Source organism: Lampetra fluviatilis, chromosome 37, assembly GCF_964198595.1.
Source record: "Lampetra fluviatilis chromosome 37, kcLamFluv1.1, whole genome shotgun sequence".
Lineage (NCBI taxonomy): Eukaryota > Metazoa > Chordata > Hyperoartia > Petromyzontiformes > Petromyzontidae > Lampetra > Lampetra fluviatilis.
In genome coordinates, this window is record NC_136311.1 from 10,746,393 (window position 1) to 10,763,791 (window position 17,399).

Below are 17,399 nucleotides of genomic sequence, written 5' to 3' on the forward strand. Positions count from 1 at the left end.
GAACATGAATGCATAGTTCGTCAGGCCCCATGGTGCAGTTTCCAACCCTTATTTGCGTTATCAGAAGATGTATTTATACACGGAGGAATCCGATGAGCTATGAAGCTCTCTTTTCACAGATGTCCGGTAAGGGTGGGTCAGAACGTTACTGCAACAATACAAGAAAGGGCTGTTGCCTGAAACGTCGCCTATGTATATATTTTAAGGCCACAGTATTGTTGAGTTTGTGTTGATTAATTGTGCTCGTGCAGGACAAGCACCAGACTGCACTTCTCGAAAGAGTTACTTTCGAGAATTGCCTTTTGAAGAGTTAGGGGCTGTTGCTTAGAGGCCTCGAATTTTGTCAATGGCGAGAGGCACTTTCATCGCAAGGGAAACACGAGCGCGGGCCGCACAACAGTGAGAACAACACACGAACACGTGAACAGCGTGTGGACAACATCTCGAGGTTTGAATTTTTCGTGGCTGCAAGGATTCATACACTTTGATTTAAAGCTTTCGTGACTGCAGGGATTCATCTTCTTGGTTCTTTCGGTAAAGTCACGTAGAAGGGAAATAATAAAATAATAAAAATTAAACATAATAAAATTATTCTCACGACGTTTCGGCCACAACGCAAGCAGCCGTCTTCAGGTGGAGAACAGGTCGAGAAGGCATATTTTTGTTACACTTATTACATATTTTTATTACACACTTTTTAAACATATTTTTATTACACCTTTTTTCACATATTTTTATTACACCCTTTTTTACATATTTTTATTACACCCTTTTTTACATATTTTTATTACACCCTTTTAAAATACATATTTTATACAGTATATATTTTTTAACAGTATGAATCGTAACCGCGCTGTGTACAGTTGCGCGCGCTGGAGTTTCCGAACGCGGCCTCCATCCTCCTCGCCGCCGCCGTCGTCGGGGTCAAGGGTCAAGGGGGAAGCGCACCAGGAGGTGGGCGTTCGGAAACGTGGCGGAGCGTGGCCTCACTGTGAGTAACACAACACACAACACATTTTTACAAACAGATTTGTTCGTAATATAAAAACCCTCTCACGATCTTCACAGACCCTCCGGAATGACGGCTCCCACCGTCGCCGCCGCACTGCCGGCGTGTGATGAAACGAGCGACGTTTGCGTCGGAGTGGAGCCGTCACACACGCAGACTTGCTTTGTGCTCACGATGGAGGAGGAGGTGGAGGCCATCGGCACAAGTTTCCTCGCCCGCCTCCGTGACTCGCTTCGTCGGGAAACGCGGTCGTTTAATTGCAGGGACGCGACGGCGCGCGCACACTCGTGCCTACGTCGTCGTTGTTGTTGTTGTCGTTGTTGTTGTCGTTGTGCGCGTGTGGGAGCGGTGTCTGTGGAGGAGGCTCGCGAAGGACGCCGCTGCTACTTGGGGCAAGTTGGAGGCAGTCGCCCTTCCAACAACAACAGCAGCAGCGGAGGGCAGAGGAGCGACGCTCAGAACAACGAGCGGACGGAGGGGGGATAAAGCGCAGCGAGTTGGCACAGTAGGGGACACGGGTGGTGCATCGGCCACTCGTCTCAGTCGGGTCAACCCGTAGCACCACCTGAGTCTGCCCCGTGACCTCCCCCTGCACCTAGCCTGGCACAGTAGGGGGCACGGGTGGTGCATCGGCCGCTCGTCTCAGTCGGGTCAACCCATGGCACCACCTGGGTCTGCTCCCGTGACCTCCTGCCGACGGGCGTTAGACACTTCACGTGGCCTCAACGTGCACCTAGCCTGGCACAAGCGCCGTGGTGACCTCACCGTCACTTAGTGGCGAATGGCTGCTGCTGCTGTTGTTGTTGCGGTTGCGTGAGCGTTTGGCCGCGCTGCGCTACGACCCCGGCAAGCGCTCACGGCCACCTCCACCGCTGACGATCACCTCTCGACCGGCCCCAAATCGGTAGCGGTGCGCAGTAAATATCGCTAGCTCTAAGGGAGACAAAGGCGGCCCCGCGCGTGGTGCTGGCCACCCACCCACCCCCTCGTGTGCCACAGTGCCTTCACATGTTGTTCGCTGCCCGCTAACACTTCGCTGGCCCCAACAGTTTTGTGTTTAATTTCTATTTAAAGCTTTTGTGACTGCAGGGATTCATATTCTTGGTTCTTTCGGTAAAGTCACGTAGAAGGGAAATAATGAACTAATAAAAATAAAACAATACAATTCTCACGACGTTTCGGTTGCAACACAAGCAATCACCATCAGGTGTGAAACCCACAGAAAATGTTTGAAAAAGTGGTGTTTTTTTTGTGCTAACGTTAAGAAAAAACCGCCACTTTCTAATTTTCTTGCTGTGGTTTTCACACCTGATGACGATTGCTTGTGTTGCAATCGAAACGTCGTGATATTTTTATTTCATTATTTCCCTTCTACGTGACTTTACCGAAACAACCAAGAACATATATAGTTTTGTGTTTGTTGTAAGGCGACACGGCGGGGCAATGGAGAGGGGTCACTTTTTCTCTGCCGACGCTCGCTGCGCACATTCGGCTGGGTCGCAGCTCGTAAGCGGAGGAGGAAGTCTGCCGACGTGCGGAGGGACGGGTGAGGGAATGGGGAGGAGGAGGAGGAAGTCCCCCGTCTGCCGACGTGCCGAGGGAGCGAGCGAGCGAGGGTGAGGGGATGGGGAGGAGGTGGTGGTGGTGGTGGTGGCGGTGGCGACAGTAATAGGAGGTGTGAGGAGGAAGAGATAGGGGACGTATCACGGAGATGAAGTGATGAGGTTGGAGGAGATAAGAGAAAATGCGCGATGAGGGTTTGGGAGGAAGGGAATGAGGAGGTGGGGATCATTAGTGTTTGCCGGGTCGCTTCTGAAAAATAGCTCAGTGGGAATTACCTGGTAAAATAAAAAATGAAAGTTTAGTTTAGGATGGGAGGAGATAAGTAGGGAGTGGATAAAGAGGAGTCGTCGGGGAGAAGATCGTGGCGAGATGGAAGGAATTGGATGAAGAAGAGCGAGTGAGGGGCTACCGAGGAGTGGGTTGAGGGAGCAGGGGTGAGGTGAGTGGAGGGACGGAATGAGGGGAAGGAGGTGGTGATTGTAGCGAGGTTTCTCGGCAGGAGGAGCAAGGAGAGATGAGGGAGGGAGAGGTGAGCAGATATTGAGGAGATCGTAAAGATTGAGGAGTGAGGGGTTGACTGAAACAATGAGGTGGAAGATGAGGCAGAGAGAACGTGAAGCTGTACGAGGGGTGGTAGTGGTGGTGGGAAAATCTCAGGGTGGGAGTTGATGAGGAGGCAGAGAATTAACAGTCAAATCTGGAGGGGTGAGTTTAAAAGAACGTCATCACTTATATTCACTCATCGACACTTCGGATTAGATCATATATTCACTGTCTAAATCCAAATGGTATTAATCTTGATTTGAATCATATAAAATTTTGATTTAAAGCTTTCGTGACTGCAGCGATTCATATTCTTGGTTCTTTCGGTAAAGTCACGTAGAAGGGAAACAATCTCACGACGTTTCGACTGCAACACAAGCAATCATCATCAGGTGTGAAATCCACAAATTTTCTTGCTATGGATTTCACACCTGATGACGATTGCTTGTGTTCCAGTCGAAACGTCGTGAAAATTTTATTGTTTTATATTTTTATTATTTTAATGTTCCCCTTCTACGTGACTTTACCGAAAGAACCAAAAATTTGAATGGTATTGTTTTGCAATTGATTGCGAGCCCACTTTTACAAAATAAACCAAATCCATTTCTGACCGTGCTTGTTGCGCCGTGCATCGCGTCATCTAGATTTGAGCGGGCGACGATGTCGGAAGAGAAGAAGGATGATCGGCCGATGCAGAAGTTTGACCTGGAGAAGGAGATGGAGCTGCGTTTCGAGGTGGAACCCCAGCAGACGGCAACGCTGGAGCTTCTGAGCGGCATGGGAGAGATCTTCGGCACCGAGCTGACGCGCAACAAACGCTACGTGTTTGACGCCGGCTCCAAAGTCGCCGTGTTCACGTGGCATGGCTGCAGCGTGCAGCTCACGGGCCTCACCGAGGTGGCCTATGTCGCCAAGGTGCGTGCGTGTGCGCGCGTGTGTGTGAGCGTGCGTGTGCGCGCGTGTGTGTGAGCGTGCGTGTGAGCGCACGCGTGTGTGAGCGCACGCATTTGTGTACGTGCGTGCATGTGCCTGAGCTGCAGTGTAAATGGAGGACTGCTTTTGGCAAGGTTAAGCAAAAATGGCCTTTAGAAGTGTTATTTTACCGGTCTGTGAGCACCCAGTGGTACGCGAGTGTCAGGCAAATGTGATTTCACGTACTCAAATTTGATTTTGCGTTTGTGAAATTCACATCACCCACGAATATGACCTCAATATGACCTCAATTTCAAGTTTCAGTTTGGTGGGAGGTGCTGTCACCGCATGCAAATACTGGCTGGGCAACTATTCTACCGATTTGACTCCACAGGTTATTTAATTTCCCTCCGAATATGTATTTTTGTTCTCCCAGTATTCCACAACGTGTTTTTTTGCTGACCCGGTATGTTTACCGGTGAAGTAGAGAGAGACAAAGAACGAGTTGGTTTAAAAAAGGTGCAAAGTATGATTGAAGCAACACTGGTAAAGGACAAAGATGGAGAGAGTTTATTTGGCCCCATCGTTGCTCATCAGCCGGAGGGAGGGAAAAGAAGATATACTTAAATTATTCACGCCGTTTTATTTACAATTACAGTATAATCTGCAGTTTCACAGTAGGGGGCGATATTGCTCCGTGATTTCCCGAGTAGGGATTTATCAGTAATTTTTCATATCTGGCTCATTTGAACCGTGACACCGGCGCACGTGGCTTACTCCTTTTCTAAGAATGTCACGGGACCTTTTAACGTCCACTGCGAAGCGGGCGGCAGGAGTTTAATGGTTGACACGTACCGCAGGATCAACCAGGGTGGCTGTGGAGCCACCCGCTCGTCCTCGTCACCGCCCCCCGCTCAAGGAGATAACGCGTACGGGCGGCGCGTGAGCGCCCCCCCGCATTAACCACCGCCACGGCACGTGCCGCCGTCTCGCCCGCGCGCAGGAGACGCCGATGCTGCTCTACCTGAACGTGCACGCGGCGCTCGAGCAGATGCGCGTGCAGGCCGAGCGTCAGGAGGAAGAGCGGGGCCCCCGGGTCATGGTCGCGGGCCCCGGCGACGTGGGCAAGAGCACGCTGTGCCGCCTGCTGTGCAGCTACGCGGCGCGGCTCGGCCGTCGGCCCACGTTGGTGGAGCTGGACGTGGGCCAGGGCTCCGTGTCCATCCCCGGCACTCTGGCGCTGCTGTACATCGAGCGGCCCGCCGACACGGAGGAGGGCTTCAACCTGCAGGCGCCGCTCGTCTATCACTTTGGCTCCACCACGCCCAGCTCCAACGTGAAACTCTACAACAAGGCAAAGCACCGGTGGCTGGCCGAGGGAGAGAGAGAGAGAGGGAGGGAGGGGGAGAGGCGGCTGAGGAGGCTCAAGAGCGCTGAGCCCGTGGCACCGCTGAGAAAGTTGCATTTGAGGCTGAGTTTTGGTCAACTGTGATTGAGTCGGTCACCAGAGCATCTGAATGCAACAGCATTTTAATAGCTTCTGAGTGCAACTAAATTTTAGTGCAACAACACCTCAAGGTGTTCTCCAGCCTTCACTTACCGGCATGGTGAACTGTGGTCAAACAATCCTTCACAAAGTGCTGTTTATAACGTTTTATTTAGCTACACAAATAACTTAACATATAATGCTGTACCGCGGGTGATAGGTTTTATGGCAGCAGAGCACAGTGCAGCAAAATACATTGTTACCTCATCTGTGCATCAACCCACACTGACCAGTTTGGTGAAGTATGGTCAAATAACCCTGGTGACCTGCTAGGCATGGAAAGGCCATCATCCAGCAATGAATCGATAAAACAGCGCCTGCCACATGTACCGTATGTTGGAAATGCAAATCGCACATAGCCGACGTGAGAATCGACGCAGTTTCACCCCGTCGTCTTTTCAACGTGAGTGAGCGCCGTTGTCCCTAACCGCGGTGTGACCGTGGGGCGTGTGTGTGTGTGCGTGTGTGCGTGTGTGTGTGCGTGCGTGCGTGCATGCGCGCATGCGTGCGCGTGTGTGTGTGCGTGCGTGTGTGTGTGCGTGCGTGTGTGTGTGCGTGCGTGTGTGTGTGCGTGCGTGCGGCAGGTGGTGTCAAAGCTCGCTGACGTGTTTGACCAGCGGTGCAAGGTGAACCGGCGTGCGGCCATCAGCGGCTGCGTCATTAACACGTGCGGCTGGGTGAAGGGAGCCGGCTACCAGGCCCTCATCCACGCCGCCACCGCGTTTGAGGTTACTGCCCCCCTCCCCCGCCGCCGTCCCTCCCACCCTCCGCCCACCCCCAACCTCCCCCACCCACACCCCCCCCCCCGCATAATCTCTTAACTTAGAATCCGGCGTACGGTGCGAAACAACATGCATACATACATACATCCCACTTGCCTCCCCAGCGATGACAAATACCATCGGGCTAAATAATTAGGAAATTGTGGATAACAATGTAGTTTTCTGTGTTGTTTGCTCGAGTGGCATGGCCTTGTGGTCAGTGCCCCTAACCCTTACACGTTCCTTTCCAAAGCACCAATCCTTTAACTCACAGAATGCACGATTTCTGCACAGTGGCACATTGAGATGCTGCACGTTATAGACGTTGGATTGGCCCGCAGAGATCGGGCGTAACGATGACGCTGACGACGACGATTCACCGTTTGTCCCTGCGATGCTGGCAGGTGGACGTGATCCTGGTGCTGGATCAGGAGCGGCTGTACACGGAGCTCAAGCGAGACTTGCCCCACTTCGTCAAGACGGTGCTGCTGCCCAAGTCGGGCGGCGTGGTGGAGCGATCCAAGGACTTCCGCCGCGAGGGGCGCGACGAGCTGGTCCGCCGCTACTTCTACGGCTTCCGCAACGCCTACTTCCCGCACGCCTTCGACGTCAAGTTCGCCGACGTCAAGCTCTACAAGGTGAGCCGTGCACTTTTCTACCCTTTTTTCACCCTTTTTTCACCCTTTTTTCCACCCTTTTTTCATCCTTTTTTCACCCTTTTTTCATCCTTTTTTCCCCCTTTTTTCACCCTTTTTTCACCGTGTTTGCAAATGTATATTTTTTATCTTGTTATTTATATCTGCGTTCACCCGTATTCCATGGTTTGTGTTTTGAATGTATTGTAAAGTAAGCCAAGGCCCATATTTTGTATAATTTCGATTACATTTTTACCAAATTGCCGACGACATCTTGTCGGGTCTGGGAAGCTCAGCAGAGCTGAGCCTCGATATCGCTTGGATTGGATGACCACTGTATGTATACAAGCGGTTTCATGCTGTGGACAGCAGAGGGCAGTGCATCAAAATCCAATGGTGTACTGCATTCCTGTGCTCCTACTTTCACGCTCGCTGCCTTTACCAACCCGGACTGACCAGCTCGGTGAAGTACGGCCAAACAACCTCCCATGACCCACACGGCGTGGGGAGGGTCCTCATCCAGCAGTGAAATGACAAAAGGGTAGCTGTGCACCGCCGGCGATCTCGGTGTGAATATTATCCATAATAAAGGTTTTTTGGGTTAGATCGCGTAAACACAAATGTGTTGTTAAACCCACACAGCCAATTAGTAAGGTTTGTCACATAAACAGAACGTGCCAATTCGTTACTAGTACAGCACGCCGGTGTGTTGGAGAGTAAACCCACAACGTTTACAATTCGAGTCCGACGTTTTGCCAGTGATTACAACCGGCATCATCAGGCGATAGCCAAATTTGCGGAGAAAATTCTCTCGTTTTGTTCTCGGTGTGAATAATCGATCGGAGTTCCGGTGGTGTTTTACCGGCTCGGCCCGCGCTGCGCGTAACCGTGCGGGGGGGCGGTGCCGTCACGCCACAGGTCGGGGCGCCACCCATCCCGGACTCGTGCCTGCCGCTGGGCATGTCCCAGGAGGAGAACCAGCTGAAGGTGGTGCCCATCACGCCGGGGCGCGACCTGGTGCACCACGTGCTCAGCCTGAGCATGGCGGAGAGCACCCAGGAGAACCTGGTGGAGGCGAGCGTCGCCGGCTTCCTGGTGGTGACGGCCGTCGACTCGGAGCGCCAGGTGTTCACGGTGCTGTCGCCCGCGCCGCGGCCACTGCCCCGCAGCATCCTCCTCGTCATGGACATTCGCTTCATGGACCTCAAGTAGCACCGCCGATCGGCGTTGACGGGTTTGTGCTACGTGGGGTGGGAAAGAAGTTTTGGCGTACGTACGTGCTCGTGCGCAACGGGGCCCGCTGAAGAGGATGGCTCCACCAGCTCCATTTTTTAAAGAAAAACCTTTTGTACCGATTTTATAGAGGCCGTTGAAACAATGGGGTTAGGGTTAGATGCAGACGTGGAAGCAGAGTACAGTACAACAATGGATGTTGCTGCACTGCTCCCTGCTGCCCGCAACGTAGCCCTGCAGCTGCCGATTATCGCGGTTGGCAACGTACGGTGTGAGAGAAGTTCAACATATATACACATGCAGCTTGTTTTGTTTTTCCAAAAGTATTTTATTTACTCCTTTTTAATATGCACGGTGGTCGACCCATCCAAGCTGCCTGCCTCCACTTTGTACATTTGATGAGAGACGTTGTTACATGGTTTGCCGGGTCAGGTCATCGTTGATTTATAAGTCCTGTTAGCCTCTCGTATCTGTGATAATGCGGGGAGAATTAATTGTTGATAAGATAATTCCGAGGAAAGCGGGATACTTTTGTAATGATCTTAAACAATTTGAGAGCCATTTTCACATGAATAGTTACCCTAAGATCTGGGGTTATTAATCGTGACAGTAATAACAGTATTGATGAGTCGAACTATCAATTACATTGCGATTGAAATTCTTTAAGATTTACACAAGTTACAGTTGTAATTGGCGCCAGGTCTGGTCAGCGTGGGTGGTGTCTCTTGTGCTCACATAAAGAATTGTCAACATACACAACATCTCTCGTCTCGGGGGCTTGCTTACCTCGCTTGCCTCATCTCCCTTGCCTCATCTCCCTTGCATCTACTTGATAGTTGCAATGAGCTCGTTAATCTCACTTTGGTCACCGACATCACAGGTGAGATTGACAGACGAACGAGTTATCGTGTCTTTAACTCACACCCGTGCCTCCTTGCAGGTGCAGTGATATTGGGCGCTGCGGTGGTGAGATGCTAACTGCCTCGCCTGGTATACAGGAGGTCATAGGTTTGATCCCAACCCTGACGCCTATTTATTTGGAGTTTGCATGTCTCTCCCGGTGATCGCGTGGATTTTTTTCCGTGTCCTCCGGTTTTTCCCTCCACATTTGGAATCAGCATGAATTTAGAGTATTTGGCTGGTGTAAATTTCTACGTGACAAGCCACTTCGTTGAGCTGTCATTTGTGGCTGGGTTGCTTCTGAAAAAGAGCTACATAGCTCAGTGGCGCCTTACCTGGTGAAATAAAACGTGGTTTAGTTTAGCATAGTTTGGAGAGGAATGTCTCTCTCTCTCGGTCTCCCCTCCCATCGGGTTTGTGAGTGACGCCCACAATCGTCAGCTGCTCTGCTGGGTTTTAACTTGGCTCCACGCAGGAGACAGACGGCGCCTGCCGCATCGGATGCACGGAGCCACTCACCCCGGTTGCACCGATTGGGATGAGGGCCTTTTTCTTTTTTTTTTCGTCGATCTCGGCGCCGCATCTCCCAACCGTGCAAATGCATTTGACGTCAATATCTCATGCGCGCCCGCTCCGACGGCGCCGTTGCCATTGCGCCGCTGCGGTCCGTTGGCGGCCGCTCGGAGTTTGGAACTCGGCAACGTAGAGGGCACATCTCTCGCACCGCAAAACATCCACGCACCATGAACGCACGGCGTATTTGTTCTTAAAGACCGTGTCGTCTCGGAAAGGTCGCCCACGCGTGCGCGCGCGCGCAAGGGTGCTTCGAAAAACCGCCGAGTGAGCGCGCGCGTGTGTGGAGTCGATGGCTTGGAACAGAACATTTGCGCCTTATTTAACATGCATGGAGCATGTGAAGCAGACGAGAGTTGGGCGAGTCCCTCCCGAGGCTATTTCAAATTTTTTTTGTAAAAAGTACGTTTTGAAATCAGGAGCGGTGTTTATTGCACTGTCGTCATCAAACCGCGTGAAACCCCGTACGGCTGTGTGATGCACAATAAAGTGACAATGTTTGCTACGCTATTGGCATAAATACGTTCAACTTGTTCCATGATAATGACATTTTTTCAACGGTGAAAAGCTTCACAAAATGACCAAACGTCGGAATTTATGTTTGGTCACGTTTGCATATCGTAAGAAACCACTGCGCCTGACGCTAACACTCACCTGTGCACGGACTGGATCACAACTCATTTTATACAACTCATTTTCTGCATTGCCTTTGCCTTGCCACCAGAGCACAGATCTCTGAAATCCGCTGGACGTGGACACGTTCTCTACACCTGTGGTCAAAATCTGTTGATTCTGGATGCTGGTCAAAGTCAAATATAATAACGCCGGACCGGTTTCTGTTGTACATCCAGTAACTCGTGCAAACCACTCTCACCGGCTGACCAGCCGAGTGGTCTCTCTTCACCTTTTCCATGACAGCTTTTTGCCGAATGTCCCCATTGGTCCTCATGATGGCAGCCGAGCGGGGTGCTTCGCCAGGGCCATCTCGGTACTGTTTGTGTCTTTTGCGAGCACCAAGACAAAGGCCATTCGAGTAAAATCTACTGCTCCTGGAAAGTGTTGCACGGGTTGAGCTCCAGCTTGGGCCCTGTCTACTCCTCCCATACTGGACATGTTGTGCAAAAAGAGCTTCATTGCGCATCGGATTCCTCCTGCAGTGTAAATAAAGATTCTGATCTGGTGTCGTACTCGCTATCTCAACTGGTTACATTGGTTCATGTAGGGATTCATCTTCTTGGTTCTTTCGGACTTTACCGAAAGAACCAAGAAGATGGTTCATGTAATCGCCTCTGGTGGTTTACCTGCATCCCAACTGAAACGCAAATGCTAAATTAAATACAGTCGTGTGTTTGCAGCGTGTATTATGAGCATGTGAATTGGGGGGGGCGGGGTATTATTCACCCTCCCTGGGCGATCCAATACATTGTTGGAATCGAGGGTCACAATTCGGTGCACGTGTTGTAAGATTGAGCATCTTATGTTTCGTCGCATCTTTACACCCTTCATTGTTGCATGTGCAGAACCAGCTTGATCTTATACTGGCGGGTTTATGCAGACCCTGGCTAGCGTTGAGACACCGCTGCTACGCAGACTTGCGGGGTGGCGATGAGTCGCTGTGAATAAGTTGGTTTGCTTGACCATGGTTGCAATATGCCCCAATCCCACGAGCCTTGGTGACGGCTCTTCGAGTATAAGCTCGTGATGGGTAATTTCTCTCTTAGTTGATGGGGAACCTTTTCTCCTCCCCGAGGACCGAAGAGAATTTTCAAATCCCTTTGGCGGGTCCCGCATTCACACACGCAGCGCCCTCACTTGTGTCACGCCGCAAGGAGGCCCTTGCAGAGACGGAAGTGAGTGTGCATGCTAAAATTGGAAAAGAAGTGTTGGCAGATTGAATGAGGGCGGCGAAGATACTTGTCGTGATGGATAAAAGCGGTAGGCCTCGTGTGGACAGCCGAGGGGGGCTATAGGTTCCACACCCCCACTCCTTAAGCACACGCACATATAATAATAGGGGTTTCCCCCTTTTTTCTGGCAACAAAACTGAAACCTTTTTACAAGGAATCATGTGTGCATTAACCACAATACTTGTGGTGAAAATGCAAACAAAAAACACCGATAATATATGCATTGTCCTTGAAACTGATTGGTCCACACCAGAGATGGCTTTCTTTTGAGTCTCGTCTCAATTGGTGCTAGACCAGAGGACGCCAAAAGGCGTACAGCTCAAAGACAACGCACTATCAAAGTAATGAGGGCTCGGAGTAAGCATTGTCTTTGAGCTGTACGCCTTTTGGCGCCCTCTGGTGTAGCACCATTTGAGACGAGGCTCAAAAGAAAGCCATCTCTGGTGTGGACAAATCAGTTTCAAGGACAATGCATATATTGTCAGTGTGTTTTTTTTGCATATTGTGGTTAATGCAGACATGATTCCTTGTAAAAGGTTTCAGTTTTGTTGCCAGAAAAAAGGTGAAAAACCCCTATTATTATATTTTGGTACTGGCAAAGGAGGTCTAATGACACGCACATAATTCAAGATATCACACTCGAGCCATGAGGTGAAAACTCCAGCGTATATTTGAAGAGAAAATGTAACAAAAAATTACTTACTGACACGAGTTTTAAAAATATTAAATATTCTCTTGATAAAATTTTGAGGTTTTCATTTTGATTTATTCCAGCGCCCTGGCTGGGAAGTCAGTTGTGCACCGCGCTAGTTTCGCTGCAGCGTTTGGTCAAGAAGTTGTGGTCCTTGGCAAGGGACGAGGATATGCGTCCTCTGATACGACCAGGCCAGCGCTTCAATCCAACCACGTCTCAACAGAAGTTTTTATTTGTAAATGCCACTGCAAAGAGGTTTTTTTGTTAAACAAATTCCTCGGCTCAAGTTTAGGCAAAGTGGCTTTCTTCCAGAAGAAAAAACGTATCAATGTTTCTCTCCCCCCCCCCCTTGTACAGATGGCAAAGACAAACCAAGGGGAAAAAGTCCACTCGGGGTCTTTTCTGTAAACCATTAACCAGCCCCAAATGGCCACGCCCGGTCCCTATGTCAAGAAGTCGAGGAAGAAATCCCACTGCTTAAACGAGCGTGGGGCTAATGCTAATTTGCATGTACGGGCCTGAGAAAGTGGTAGAAGTTTCACATTCCCACAGTGAGTTCACTTTAACCCGAGGACAACTACCTTGGTGGTGATAACTACCTTGGTGGTGATAACTACCTTGGTGGTGATAACTACCTTGGTGGTGATAACTACCGCGGTAGGTTTTGTGGGTTGTGCTCCCATACTCTTAGGTTATTTCGGTAAAGTCACGTAGGTAAAATTTTTTTTTAATAAAAGTAAAATAAAAATCACGACGTTTCGGAGGCAACACAAGCTTCCATCTTCAGGTGGAACCGTCACAGCACGCTTGCTGTAAATGCCACTGCAAAGATTTTTATGTTTTATAAAAAAAAAAAATTACCTATGCGACTTTACCGAAAAAACTTAAGAGTATGAATCCTTGCAGTCACGAAAGCTTCAAATCTAGAATTGTGCTCCCATGTTCAGGAACTGAACACGTGCGCTACAATTCGGCGGTACTCTATTTTTCCAACTTTCAGGAGGGATGATGATGGGCTGAGTTAATCCCTCACCGTGACCTTGGTTACTACTTGTATTTGTGATTCTTTTTTAAATGATCGTTAAATATAATTTGTAAATTGTCATGGAACAGTTACTGGATAGTGGTGTCAAAAGTGTGACGATCTGACCTCTACTGCATTAATAACATTATCCTGGCATTGGAGTTTTTTTTTACATTCCATGCGCATGACTTTATCTTTGTAATACTTGCACACCACACGCGCTGTCGGTAGAGAAATAATCGTACATAGCCAACCATGCTAATCGGAGGTGCGGGCAAGGACACGTGTGTTTCGAACCAGAAAAATTGGTTCATGGGAATAAATTTTGACTTTGTTTCGGTTCAGGGTCAAATAAAAACGTCCCAAACCTCAACTGTAAAACCTCCTGACCAAAAACACCTTCACCACACCAACCCGCCACACAGCGTCGGAAGCAGTCACAATCGCCCATTTGCCGACGACGCCTCGTGCAGGTTAACTTGACGTCGTATTACACACCCGTCACCCGAACTATTCTAGTGCGCTACTCACTCGCTCCGTTTAGAAAACGTGTGTATAAAACAGCGATCGGGGGGGGGGGATGTGGGGCACTCGAGAAGGAGCTAGAGGAGAGCGAGAAGCTGGTAGGGAAGGAGCTGGAAGCTCAGTGGGGGGGGGGTGGGGGGAGGAGTTTGGAGATGGCGGAGGGAGCTTGGAGAAGGCGCTAGAGCAGTGGTTCTCAAAGTGCGGTCCCCGGATCATCAGCGTGAATGGTCCGGGACGCTCCTCCAGATGGTCCGCGGAAGTAAAGTTTTTGACGTTAATTCATAATATAAAACAATTTATTGAATGACGCGAGGTAAACTACCCTGATTAAACTACTCTAACCCTAATATCTAAATGCACCCCCCCCCCCCCCTGAAAAAAGTATAACTGCATGTAAAAAATAATATTTGTTATGTTTCGGTAATATGAATCACTTTGTATTCCTGGCATTTAAAGATAAGCGAATGCATTTTGTTGCCAGGGGTCGGTGGCTGGGGTGGTCCACGGGCTAAACACTGAGCTAGGGGCATCTGAGCTGGATGAGTTGGTGGGGGGGGGGGAGATAGGAGAGCTAGGGGAGTTGCATGCTGGGAGAAGCGGCTGAAGGGGTGGCAGCCCGCGAGATCGGGGATCCGCGGGAGCCACAGGAACCCGGCGGCGGGTTGGAGATGGGCCGGAACTGCGCCACCTGCTCCGCCAAGTTGGCCATGCTGACGCACGGGCTGAACGAGTGGTCGTCCTCACGGTTGCCCTCGTGGCAAAAAACGAGCAGCCCGTCAAACGGGGGCACCGTGGGGTCTTTATCCGCCCACTCCAGAGCCTGCACGCGCACACACACACACAGAGAGAGATCCCCCTCCGTGTTGAGCCTTGCAAACAACAAGGTCATGTGCCCGTTGTTGAGCACCGGCTACGGGTGGCACGGCGCGTAGGAGAGTGGTGTGGCCGGACCCGCACGCAGCCCACCATTGTGTGACCCGTGGTGAGGGTCAATGGCTCTTTCGGTAAAGTCACGTAGGTGAAAATAAAAAATAAAAATAAAAAAATTGAAATAACTAAATTAAATCACGACGTTTCGATTGCAACACAAGTAATCATCATCGGGTGTGAATCACAGCTAGAATTTTTTTACTAATTTCTACTATTTCACTTTAGTAAAGAAATTCTAGCTGTGATTTTCACACCTGATGATGATTGCTTGTGTTGCAATCGAAACGTGATTTCATTTAGTTATTAAAATTTTTATTCTTATTATTTTTTTATTTTCACCTACGTAACTTTACCGAAAGAACCAAAGAGTAAGGGTCAATGGCACCTGCCATGGGTATTTCAACTTTCCACCACTGCCTCAAGGTTGGCAGGATAGATGCGCGCCGCTCCAAGCTTATTTGAGCAGACGCGTTGAAGTTTGACTTCGCCGGGTAAAGCCCGCCGAGCTATTAGCTTGTTTTCAGAGGCGACCTGGCCACACATGTGGCTGACATCATCACCACGTGGAAATTTATAGCAGCAGCAGCAGCAGCAAAATAATCTAAAGGCACGTTTTCCAAACGTGGAGGGCAACATGCAAATTCCAAATATAAAACGGGCATTTATCAGGGTCAGGATCAAACCCACGACCTCCTGCGTACCAGGCAAGGAAGATAACATCTCGCCACTGCAACTTGGTTCAAGCATCCCGAAAGCTATCATAAAATTAACAACTACAAAACACGAGTTGGACCACGTGCGTATTGTCCACCGTTTTCCTCCGAGTGCTCAGAGCTTCGTCAGACACCGCACCGTGACAGCCCTAACTCGCGTCACAGCGATACAGCACACCCGGGAAAACCTGCGCAGTCCGTACAACATCATCCACGAATCTGGATAACGCACCCAAGGTTTGCATATACATCATATTTAACTCGGATTGGGTAACGCAGGTGCGCTTGCATCCCAGGGTGTGGCATTGTGACGCGACCAGCTCGGGGTTCACCCAAAGCTGACGGACAAGATAAAAGTCAACGCGAGCTCTCACCTGCGCAACGAACTTCCTGACGTCCGCCGTCGCCTGCATGCCCACGAGCTTGGGGAGGGTGTGATGCTGCGGCCAGACGGGTCCTGCGACGGCGGCGGGTGGAGGTACTTCCCTGCGGGTGAAGCCCCTCCCCATGCTGACGGACTCTTGGCTGATCACTTGACCGGCGTAGCCGCTCGCCCTCGGGTAGCCGAGGGTCGAAATCCTCCCATGGTAAACGCGGCCGTCGGTCTCCAGAACGGTGCCCCCTGTCGCTCCGCCCGCCGGCACGCCGAATGCCCCGTTCACTCGCGAGTCCATCGCGATGCCCCGGCCGCTGCTGCTGCTGCTGCCCACCTCCGTAAACGTCGCCACGTGGTTGACGCCAACGCCGCCACCGCCGCCGCCCCCTGCCCAGGCGTCGCTCCCACCGACTGCCGCGCCGTGCGCCAAACCGGCGGACCGTCCTCCGCGCGCCTGCGTGCCGGCGCTATCGTGCGCCGCGCTGGAAGTCGTGTGGCTAGAGGTCGTCGTGATGGACTCTTTAACCTCACGAACGTGAGAAGCGGCGGCGGCCGCCTCCGCTGCGGCGGCGGCGGCCTCCGCTGCGGCGGCGGCGCGAGCGGACTCCGCCACCGAGCTGGCGCGCAGGGTGGTGGACTTGGTGTAGGCGGCGCCTTTGGCGTTCTCGGCGCCGGCCCAGCTCGAGCCGTTCTTCCCCTGAGCGTCGATCGCCAGCAGGTTCATCTTAATCCCCTGCGAAATGTGCCCGGCGCAATGTCAGGGTCCCACACGGCGTTCACTGCAGCGATGGTGCGAGCTTTAGAGCTCCCATCTTAAGACATTTTTTTTCTTAAAGGCCTTTTCTCCTTGTTAATGTTGTTACGTGTTTTGGGAGTGTGGGGTGTATTTGTATCCGTGGTTAAATCATGAGCCTGCGTTGCTTATTTTAAGTTTTAGAATTGCGCGAGTTATTTTTTGTTTCTTGCGGTTGCACCCGATTCAAGAGCCGAATGGCTCACAGGGCTATACCTAATAAATGAACTTGAACTTGATTTACTTGCTTGCTTTTAGCTCTGTGCAGTGCCTTGCCATGTCTGGGTGAAACGCGCTTACATGAGTGTAAATTTGTATTATTAATAAATACGAACAGAGTGAGAATAAGATTCTCTGTCATCTGGTGACCTTTTACGCCAAAAGTTGGCTATGTACGGTGTGAAAGAAGTTCAACATGCATACATCCATCTAAACAGATGGACGCACGAGTGAGCATCTTACCATATCCTCTTCCCCTCCGCCTTCGTAGTTGTAGGCCTGAACCCCGCCAAAGTTCCCCTGGTCGTGTACAACGTACAGGGCGCCCCCTGACCTCACGTAGCCGCAGCAGCCGTGTGGCCAGCACCACAGGCAGCACAGCATCGCTGGAGGAGAAACGACGGAGAGAGGTAAGGCAGACCAGTCACAAGGAGGATCTCTATTTAAAGCTTTCGTGACTGCAGGGATTCATCTTCTTGGTTCTTTCGGTAAAGTCACGTAGAATGGAAATAATAAAATAATAAAAATAAAACATAATAAAAT

At 50.7% G+C, this 17,399-nt stretch overlaps 2 protein-coding genes across 3 annotated transcripts in view; one reads left to right on the forward strand and one right to left on the reverse strand.

The window, feature by feature from the left end:
* Window positions 1-927: 927 nt before the first annotated feature.
* CLP1 (cleavage factor polyribonucleotide kinase subunit 1) lies at window positions 928-10,897 on the forward strand. 2 transcript variants are annotated; one of them, XM_078873854.1, is made up of 7 exons: window positions 928-991; window positions 2,513-2,625; window positions 3,760-4,030; window positions 5,031-5,381; window positions 6,158-6,301; window positions 6,739-6,972; window positions 7,888-10,897. In XM_078873854.1, the coding sequence occupies exons 2-7, from the start codon at window positions 2,564-2,566 to the stop codon at window positions 8,179-8,181; spliced, it is 1,356 nt and encodes a 451-aa protein (XP_078729980.1). In that variant the 5' UTR covers window positions 928-991; window positions 2,513-2,563; the 3' UTR covers window positions 8,182-10,897. The 2 variants fall into 2 exon arrangements, with proteins under 2 accessions (XP_078729980.1, XP_078729978.1); XM_078873852.1 differs by lacking the exon at window positions 928-991 and having other exon boundaries at window positions 2,265-2,625.
* Window positions 10,898-12,234: 1,337 nt separating this feature from the next.
* LOC144945367 (B-cadherin-like) overlaps window positions 12,235-17,399 on the reverse strand; it is a 29,113-nt gene continuing 23,948 nt past the window's right edge. The window contains exons 13-16 of the mRNA XM_078873855.1: window positions 17,100-17,242; window positions 15,843-16,577; window positions 12,912-14,645; window positions 12,235-12,857 (exon numbers count right to left, since the gene is read on the reverse strand). Of these exons, the coding sequence (XP_078729981.1) occupies window positions 14,397-14,645; window positions 15,843-16,577; window positions 17,100-17,242 (1,127 nt within the window). The 3' untranslated portion in view covers window positions 12,235-12,857; window positions 12,912-14,396. The remainder of the gene's footprint in view (window positions 12,858-12,911; window positions 14,646-15,842; window positions 16,578-17,099; window positions 17,243-17,399) is intronic.

Excerpts from the sequence above, each read along its gene's own strand:
- CLP1 (XM_078873852.1), top strand. The coding sequence starts at position 2,453 with ATGGAGAGGGGTCACTTTTTCTCTGCCGACGCTCGCTGCGCACATTCG. Across the intron at positions 2,626-3,759 it reads GAGGGAGCGAGCGAGCGAGG|ATTTGAGCGGGCGACGATGT; the intron begins GTGAGGGGATGG and ends CGCGTCATCTAG. Across the intron at positions 4,031-5,030 it reads AGGTGGCCTATGTCGCCAAG|GAGACGCCGATGCTGCTCTA; the intron begins GTGCGTGCGTGT and ends GCCCGCGCGCAG.